The sequence below is a fragment of the Malaclemys terrapin genome, chromosome 17, assembly GCF_027887155.1.
Source record: "Malaclemys terrapin pileata isolate rMalTer1 chromosome 17, rMalTer1.hap1, whole genome shotgun sequence".
Classification (NCBI taxonomy): Eukaryota; Metazoa; Chordata; order Testudines; family Emydidae; genus Malaclemys; species Malaclemys terrapin.
Window position 1 is genome coordinate 21811526 of NC_071521.1, and position 9918 is coordinate 21821443.

Consider the following 9918-nt stretch of genomic DNA (forward strand, 5'->3'; position numbering starts at 1 on the left):
AGTGGGTGCTCAGCACCCACCAGCCACAGCTGTTTGGTGGCACCTCTGATCAGCTAATCGGGGCACCGCCGATCAGCTGACAGGGATGCCACCAAATAGCTGTTTGGTGGCTTGGGCAGGGGTTTGGGGGAGGGCCGAGAGCAGCGAGTGGTGGGTGGGTGGGGGCCTTGGGGAGGGGGCGGAGTGGGGCAGGAAGAGGCAGAGCAAAGACAGGGCCTTGGGGGGAGCAGCGGAGAGGGGGCAGGGCCTAAGGGCAGAGATGGGGTGGAGCGCCCCGGGGAAAAAGTAAAAGTCAGCACCTATGCTCCCAGCCTCTGGGCCCGGTGGGCCAATACAATGGGCCGGCTGTTGAAGAAAGATTGGAGGGAACCCCTTCTAAAAGGAAAGCTTGAGTCTTCTTGTTACATGGAATAACAGCGCGGGGCAGGGAGGGGGCTCCCTGCCAGCGGTGTGTTGAGAGGAGCTAGAGCCCAAGGAGGAGAGCGGGAACATGAAATAAAATAGATCCGGAGCTGTAATCTAACTCCATTGTGCCACTCGGGCCTATGAAAAAAGCAAGAAAGCCCATAGATCTTCTGAGCTGAGGATTCCCTCACTGTCATTACGATAGGGGTCCTTTACCCCACTCTGGCACTGGAAAGGAACCTTAAAACTTTTACATCTGTTTTATGCTCCTGTGGGAATTGAACAGATGTGCCCGGGCGGCCGGGGAAGGGACACGTGTCCTCCACAGATTTCTTTGCTTCCCCTTTTTTTTGCGGGGATGCAAAGAAATCTGCGGGGAACATGAATTTTGCATGTGAGCAGTGGCACAGAATTCTCCCACGAGTAATGTTTGCAAAATGCTTGGAAGATGCAAAGGCCAAGTAGGGCTGTTGTGGCAGGCCTGCTGCTTCCCACATAGCACCGGGGGCCATAGTTTGATGGTGGATGGCTGCAGCTCAGACGACGTATTCGCCCGGCAGCACTGGGTGTAGCACTCAGAAGGGAACGTCAGGGTTGGCTATACCTGTGCCCTGCCCCTTCAAGGATGCAAGGCCTTTGGAGGGGGCAAAGGGGACAGCTCTGTTGCAGCAGCAGCTTGTGTGTGCTCTGAGCAGCACTGGGGCTCGTGCAAGTTGTGCGGGGAAGGGGTTATACTGAGTTGAATAAAACTCCAGGTTTAAAACTGTTCCTGGTGTGGGAGTGTAACATGGGGCTGGGGTGACTCTACCATTAGAGTGGGGAGCTGCAAGAGCCAGAGATGGCCTGATTCTCTGCCCAGCCTCTCGGGGGCTCATTTCCACATGGGCAAAGTGGGCGTAGAGTGCTGCCAAACCAGGGTCTCTCCCTCTCTCCCTCAGGGGCAGCATTTGCCACACACGGTGCCAGAGGGAACTGACCCCCCAAGGTGCAGGGGATGGGAGGACCTGGCCCCGTAATGTTAGGGCTGAACCAGAGCAATGACAGCAGCTCTGCTCTCAGGACTTTGTGGGGGCACGAGCTGCTCTCCATGTCATGCCCGGGGGGAAGCAATCCCCTGCACCTGGCTCGCTCCTAGGGTCATTGTTGGGGGCAAGTTTTCTTGCTCAAGACTTAACCCTTTGCTTGCCGCATCCCACACTGCCAAAGGGGTGGCACTCAGCCAACCCACAGACAAATGTTCCATCTCCTGCTCCCGCCTCTCTGCTCTACCCCACCCTCCCGATGGTACGCGAGTGCCTTTCCCGGTCAGGTAGGGATGACAGCATAGGCTCACTGTGTCAGGGCCACACAGCGCCACCACAGCCAATTCCCCCTGATGGTAAATTAGGGGATTACCACGATTACCACGAGTTGGAAAACTAGAGCAGCCGCAGCATCAACCCGGCTTTGTAAGTGGAAACTTCAGCCACAAGTCTGCGTCTGAGGCGTTAGCTGACTTCAGTGTGAGAGGCGCGGCAGTCAGAACAGAACTGACAGCCCACAGGAAGCAGCCTCCTTTCCACCGCCAAGGGAGCTGGAGGTGTATTTCCCAGCCTGGGTAGATGTACACATGCTAAAACAAGCCGCAGCAGCGTGGGCGGTGGGACAGGCTAACCACCTGACTACGTACCTAGGGTCTTAGATGGGATTGTCCTTGGCCTGGCTAGACCATCCTGCTGCCGGTGCCGTTGTTTTTTGTACGTTGGCTCAGTCAAAGCTAGCACGCGTGTGTCGGCGCTGGCTCTGGTGCAGGCACAGCCAGAGATGTGCCAAGCGCTGGGGTGGAAGGAGTGCCCAGCAACACCCCATGACACTCGGACGAGGAGTGACGCTAAATGCTGCGTTGGGTTGATGCTCCGGGGGGTTAGAGACACAGGATGTAATTGCACAGACTGGAGTTTGGCCAGGATGCCCTCCTTGCCCTTACATAAGGTGTCATAACTATAAAGGGAAGGGTAATAGCTGTCCTGTGTACAGTACTATAAATCCCTCCTGGCCAGAGACTCCAAAATCCTTTTCCCTGTAAAGGGTTAAGAAGCTCAGGTAACCTGGCTGGCATCTGACCTAAAGGACCAATAAGGGGACAAGATACTTTCAAATCTTGGGGGGGGAAGGCTTTTGTTTGTGTTCTTTGTTTGGGAGTGTGTTCGTTCTCCGGGAATGAGAGGGACCAGACATCAATCCAGGTTCTCCACATCTTTCTAAACAAGCCTCTCCTATTTCAAACTTGTAAGTAAATAGCCAGGCAAGGCGTGTTAGTTTTCCTTTGTTTTCTCAACTTGTAAATGTACCTTTTACTAGAGTGTTTCTCTTTGTTTGCTGTACTTTGAACCTGAGACTAGAGGGGAGTCCTCTGAGCTCTTTAAGTTTGATTACCCTGTAAGGTTGATTTCCATACTGATTTTACAGAGATGATTTTTACCTTTTTCTTTAATTAAAAACCTTCTTTTTAAGAACCTGATTGATTTTTTCCTTGTTTTAGATCCAAAGGGGTTTTGGATCTTGATTCACCAGGAGTTGGTGGGAGGAAGGAGGGGAATGGTTAATTTCCCCTTGTTTTAAATCCAAGGGGTTGGATTTGTTTTCACCAGGGATTTGGTGAAGGTTTTTCAAGGTTTCCCAGGGAGGGAATCCATTGAAAATGGTGGCAGCCGAACCAGAGCTAAGCTGGTAATTAAGCTTAGAAGTTTTTATGCAGGCCCCTACATTTGTACCCTAAAGTTCAAAGTAGGGATCTCAGTCCTGACATGGTGAATAGCGGTGGGATCATTTTATACCCAAAAAGCCAGTGAGATTTTTTTTCCTTCTAGCTGCTTGGAAAGCCGAGCTAGAAGTAGATAGATGCGTATCTTATCTCTCCTTGCCTGAAGGCAGAGGTGTTAAGTTTTTTTTACAGGTCCTTTGTTAAGAGAAGGGTTCAATTAGCAAATGACTGGTAAAAGGTATTTACAAGCTGAATTTTTTTTTTTTTCTTTTTACATCCTCGGGAGTAGCTAGTTAGAAAGTTACTGTTAACTCTGCAGCAGCCAGAGCTGAGAGCTTCCCAGTTTGTCAACTGCAAAGGGGGTTACCCAGCACAAGAAAACAGGAAAATGACTACCAAAGAAGTAGCTAACAAAATAGAACTGGCCAAACTAGAAGCAGAAGAAAATGAAAGAAAACATCAGAGACTGCTTCAATTAAAAAAACTCGAGACAGAGCAGAGAGAAAGAGAAGAAAAAGCCAAAGAGGAGGCCCACAAGAGAGAGATGGAGCTGAAAGAAAAAGAGATGGAGGAGAGAGAAAAAGAAAGGAAGCATGAACTGGAAGTAGCAAAGGCTAAGCAGGATGCACCAGCCAATGCTAACAACCCCCCTCCAGGTACCACTTCCCATCCCAGAAAATTCCCCATCTACAAGGCAGGCGATGATACTGAGGCCTTCTTAGAAAATTTTGAAAGGGCCTGCCTTGGATACAGCATCACTGCAGACCAGTACATGGTAGAGCTGAGGCCGCAGCTCAGTGGACCCTTAGCAGAGGTGGCGGCTGAAATGCCTAAGGAACACATGAACAGTTATGAACTTTTTAAAAACAAGGCCAGACTCAGAATGGGGCTAACACCCGAGCATGCCCGTCGGCGGTTCAGAGCCCTAAAGTGGAAACCGGATGTGTCATTTACCCGTCATGCCTACCACATTGACAAAAATTGTGATGCCTGGGTATCAGGAGCAAATGTTAAATCTCTGGAAGATCTGCTTTCCCTAGTAAAAATGGAGCAGTTTTTAGAGGGTGTTCCTGAGGAAATAGAAAGGTACATCCTAGATAGGAAGCCCAAAACTGTAACTGAGGCGGGGGAGATTGGAGCCCAATGGGTGGAGGTGGCAGAAAAGAAAAAAACTAGTAGCAGTTGGAGCGAATATCAGAAGGGGCAAGCCGAAACAAAACCTTACCACCGGGGACAACCCAAGGCCCCACCCACATCCCAAGGGAAACCCCAGACGCCTTCTCACCCCACCACACCAGTCTCCACCAACCAACCTCGTCCCGGTGATACCTTAGCAGGGCGATGTTTTAAATGTAATGGACTGGGACATATAAAGGCTCACTGCCCCAAGAACCCCAACCGATTACAGTTCATTACACCCCAATCACACCAAAGATCCCCAAACCCAGATGCCTCTCTCATACCCTCGGAGCGAAGGGAAACCTTGAGAGTGGGCGGAAGGAAGGTTACCGCTTGGAGGGACACTGGGGCTCAAGTGTCAACTATCCACCAATCCCTAGTGGACCCCAAACTCATCAACCCAGAGGCTACAGTGACAATTCAACCCTTCGTGTCACAATCTGTAACCTTGCCTACAGCCACGTTGCATGTCCAGTACAAGGGCTGGTCAGGAATGTGGACTTTTGCAGTCTATGACAATTATCCCATTCCCATGCTGCTGGGGGAAGATTTGGCCAACCATGTGAAGGTAGCCAAGAGGGTGGGAATAGTCACCCGCAGCCAGGCTAAGCAAGCTGTCACCCCCATCCCTGTTCCTGAGCCGTCCACCAGGGCCCCGTCTGTGTTACCGGAGACCCAGACAAAGGTGGTGGAACTGGATCCTCTGCCAACGACTGCAACAGCCGTAGTGGATCCAATCCCAGAGACCCAGCCAAAGCCAGTCCCAGAACCGGAACTGGCAACGCAACCAGCACCAGAACCATTGCCAGCCCTGAGTCCAGCGCTTGCAAACCCGTCTACAACTCCAACGCCAGAGGGCACCAGCGAGCCTGAACTGGCAGAAGCAGCAGATAACCCTACCCAAGAGGCTCAGCCAGAGCCTGAGATACCACATAGTGCACCAGCGGACAGCGGTTCACAGTCAATGGAAACAGCCCCAGCACCTGCATCGCTTCCAGAGGGACCAAGCCCCAGTCCACAGTCCAAGGAGGAACTGATGTCTCCAGCATCAAGGGAACAGTTCCAGGTCGAGCAGGAAGCAGATGACAGCCTTCAGAAAGCTTGGGCGGCGGCGCGGAGCACCCCACCGCCTCTCAGCTCTTCTAACCGATCCCGGTTTGTTGTAGAACAAGGACTTTTATACAAGGAGACTCTTTCTGGTGGGCACCAGGAAGACTGGCATCCTCAAAGACAGTTGGTAGTTCCCACTAAGTATCGGGTAAAGCTCTTGAGCTTAGCCCATGATCATCCCAGTGGCCATTCTGGGGTGAACAGAACCAAGGACCGGTTGGGGAAGTCCTTCCACTGGGAGGGAATGGGCAAGGACGTTGCTAATTATGTCCGGTCTTGTGAGGTGTGCCAACGAGTGGGAAAGCCCCAAGACCAGGTTAAAGCCCCTCTCCAGCCACTACCCATAATTGAGGTCCCATTTCAGCGCATAGCTGTGGATATTCTGGGTCCTTTCCCAAAGAAGACACCCAGAGGAAAGCAGTACGTACTGACTTTCATGGATTTTGCTACCCGATGGCCGGAAGCAGTACCCTTAAGCAACACCAGGGCTAAAAGTGTGTGCCAGGCATTAACAGACATTTTTGCCAGGGTAGGTTGGCCCTCCGACATCCTTACAGATTCGGGAACTAACTTCCTGGCAGGAACCATGGAAAACCTGTGGGAAGCTCATGGGGTGAATCACTTGGTTGCCACCCCTTACCACCATGAAACCAATGGCCTGGTGGAGAGGTTTAATGGAACTTTGGGGGCCATGATACGTAAATTTGTAAATGAACACTCCAATGATTGGGACCTCGTGTTGCAGCAGTTGCTTTTTGCCTACAGGGCTGTACCACATCCCAGTTTAGGGTTTTCACCATTTGAACTTGTGTATGGCCGTGAGGTTAAGGGGCCATTACAGTTGGTGAAGCAGCAATGGGAGGGGTTTACGCCTTCTCCAGGAACAAACATTCTAGACTTTGTAAGCAACCTACAAAACACCCTCCGACATTCTTTGGCCCTTGCTAAAGAAAACCTAAAGGATGCTCAGGAAGAGCAAAAGGCCTGGTATGATAAACATTCCAGAGAACGGTCCTTCAAGGTAGGAGACCAAGTCATGGTCTTAAAGGCGCTCCAGGCCCATAAAATGGAAGCGTCGTGGGAAGGACCATTCACGGTCCAGGAGCGCCTAGGAGCTGTTAACTATCTCATAGCCTCCCCCACCTCCAACATAAAGCCTAAGGTATACCATGTTAATTCTCTTAAGCCCTTTTATTCCAGAGAATTAAACGTTTGCCAGTTTACAGCCCAGGAAACAGATGACGCGGAGTGGCCTGAAGGTGTCTACTATGAAGGAAAAAAGGATGGTGGCGTGGAAGAGGTGAACCTCTCCACGACCCTGGGACGTCTGCAGCGACAGCAGATCAAGGAGCTGTGCACAAGCTTTGCACCAATTTTCTCAGCCACTCCAGGATGGACCGAACGGGCATACCACTCCATTGACACAGGTAATGCTCACCCTATTAGAACCCCACCCTACCGGGAGTCACCTCATGCCCAAACTGCTATACAAAGGGAGATCCAGGACATGCTACAGATGGGTATAATCCGCCCCTCTAAGAGTGCATGGGCATCTCCAGTGGTTCTAGTTCCCAAACCAGATGGGGAAATACGCTTTTGCGTGGACTACCGTAAGCTAAATGCTGTAACTCGTCCTGACAACTATCCAATGCCACGCACAGATGAGCTATTGGAGAAATTGGGACATGCCCAATTCATCTCTACTTTAGACTTAACCAAGGGGTACTGGCAAGTACCACTAGATGAACCCGCTAAGGAAAGGTCAGCCTTCGTCACCCAGGCAGGGGTGTATGAATTCAATGTACTCCCTTTCGGGTTGCGAAATGCACCCGCCACCTTCCAAAGACTTGTAGATGGTCTCCTAGCAGGATTGGGAGAATCTGCAGTTGCCTACCTCGACGATGTGGCCATTTTTTCTGATTCATGGGCAGAGCACATGGAGCACCTGGAAAAAGTTTTCGAGCGCATCCAGCAGGCAGGGCTAACTGTTAAGGCTAAAAAGTGTCAAATAGGCCAAAACAGAGTGACTTACCTGGGGCACCAGGTGGGTCAAGGAACTATAAATCCCATACAGGCCAAAGTGGATGCTATCCAAAAGTGGCCGGTTCCAAAGTCTAAGAAACAGGTCCAATCCTTCTTAGGCTTGGCTGGATATTATAGGCGATTTGTACCCCACTACAGCCAAATCGCCGCCCCGCTGACAGACCTAACCAGAAAGAAACAGCCAAATGCAGTTCAGTGGACTGATGAGTGTCAAAAGGCCTTTAACCAGCTTAAGGCAACACTCATGTCTGACCCTGTGCTAAGGGCCCCAGACTTTGACAAACCGTTCCAAGTAACCACAGATGCGTCCGAGCGAGGCGTGGGAGCAGTTTTAATGCAGGAAGGACCGGATCAAGAATTCCATCCTGTCGTATTTCTCAGTAAGAAACTGTCTGAGAGGGAAAGCCATTGGTCAATCAGCGAAAAGGAATGCTATGCCATTGTGTACGCGCTGGAAAAGCTACGCCCATATGTTTGGGGACGGCGTTTCCAACTACAAACAGACCATGCTGCGCTACAGTGGCTTCATACCGCCAAGGGAAATAACAAAAAACTTCTTCGGTGGAGTTTAGCTCTCCAAGATTTTGATTTTGAAATACAACACATTTCGGGAGCTTCTAACAAAGTGGCTGATGCACTCTCCCGGGAAAGTTTCCCAGAGTTAACTGGTTAACAATTGTTTTTGGAATGAAACATATTGTTAGTTTTTATATAATCAGTAGTATGTCTAAAGGTACATGTGTCTTATTAACTCTGTTTTCTCCTAGAACTCCAGGAAGAAATCACAGCCAGTGTGGAACCGAACATCCAACACTATCTGTGATTTGGGGGGCGTGTCATAACTATAAAGGGAAGGGTAATAGCTGTCCTGTGTACAGTACTATAAATCCCTCCTGGCCAGAGACTCCAAAATCCTTTTCCCTGTAAAGGGTTAAGAAGCTCAGGTAACCTGGCTGGCATCTGACCTAAAGGACCAATAAGGGGACAAGATACTTTCAAATCTTGGGGGGGGAAGGCTTTTGTTTGTGTTCTTTGTTTGGGAGTGTGTTCGTTCTCCGGGAATGAGAGGGACCAGACATCAATCCAGGTTCTCCACATCTTTCTAAACAAGCCTCTCCTATTTCAAACTTGTAAGTAAATAGCCAGGCAAGGCGTGTTAGTTTTCCTTTGTTTTCTCAACTTGTAAATGTACCTTTTACTAGAGTGTTTCTCTTTGTTTGCTGTACTTTGAACCTGAGACTAGAGGGGAGTCCTCTGAGCTCTTTAAGTTTGATTACCCTGTAAGGTTGATTTCCATACTGATTTTACAGAGATGATTTTTACCTTTTTCTTTAATTAAAAACCTTCTTTTTAAGAACCTGATTGATTTTTTCCTTGTTTTAGATCCAAAGGGGTTTTGGATCTTGATTCACCAGGAGTTGGTGGGAGGAAGGAGGGGAATGGTTAATTTCCCCTTGTTTTAAATCCAAGGGGTTGGATTTGTTTTCACCAGGGATTTGGTGAAGGTTTTTCAAGGTTTCCCAGGGAGGGAATCCATTGAAAATGGTGGCAGCCGAACCAGAGCTAAGCTGGTAATTAAGCTTAGAAGTTTTTATGCAGGCCCCTACATTTGTACCCTAAAGTTCAAAGTAGGGATCTCAGTCCTGACATAAGGTGTCATGGGAGCTTTCCTGACTGACGGGTCAGGACCTTGGGGCTAGGTCTCATCTGGGCTTGCCCCTTGCAGCAGCACCCCCCACGGTTCTGGGCATGGGGCTGGCTCAGCTAGAAGAGGAGGACAAGAATAAACGTGACGTGAATCTGGAGCATCAGTAGCAGCTCAGAGAGCTGCCCAGGGAAGGTTTAGGGATCCATTTCCTGCCCTGTGAAGGACCGGGGGGTACAGCCACGTGTCCCAGCTGTGTCAGTGCTGAGTCATGCCAGCGAGATCTCTCAGCATCATATGCAACCTGCCCAGTGTCTTTCACCTTCCTCCTTGTGGGGGCTGCTGTAAAGGATGGAGGCCAGACCACGGGCCTCCCACCCTGCCATCACACACCATCTGCAGCCCCAGCCAGTAGTGGCTTGGAAGGCTAGTTTGGGAAAAGCCCAAGAAGGAGCTGCTCCTGCAGCCTGGAGGGAGCAGAGATGGGAGAACCTGGAAGGGAAAGTTACCATACTTCTTCAGCCCTTGCAGCAAGTTTTACAGGTCTTTGGGTCCAGCACAGGGCCCCAGGCCGGGCACCTTCACACCTTTGTGCTGCCAGAATCTCAGCAACAACATCTCTGCGAGTGCCCCGTTGGGCCCCGGCTGCATCAGGCTGGGCATGGCCTGGCACATTGTGAGGTCGGTGTGCCCAATGTGCTCCCGGGCCCCAGGATGGCTGTGTGCTGCCAGGGAGGACGAGGTACCACGGTGTGTGGTGTGTCCTGGAGTGGCTCTCGCGGCAGAGCCCAGG

At 50.6% G+C, this 9918-nt stretch overlaps 1 protein-coding gene across 1 annotated transcript in view; it reads left to right on the plus strand.

Annotated features, from left to right (window-relative positions):
• The window catches only part of LOC128825399 (uncharacterized), a 55531-nt gene extending 46236 nt beyond the window's left edge, over nucleotides 1-9295 (plus strand). Inside the window, exons 3-5 of the mRNA XM_054007887.1 lie at nucleotides 2631-2673; nucleotides 6638-7092; nucleotides 9207-9295. Coding sequence (XP_053863862.1) covers nucleotides 2631-2673; nucleotides 6638-7092; nucleotides 9207-9295 — 587 coding nt within the window. The remainder of the gene's footprint in view (nucleotides 1-2630; nucleotides 2674-6637; nucleotides 7093-9206) is intronic.
• Nucleotides 9296-9918: the final 623 nt, after the last annotated feature.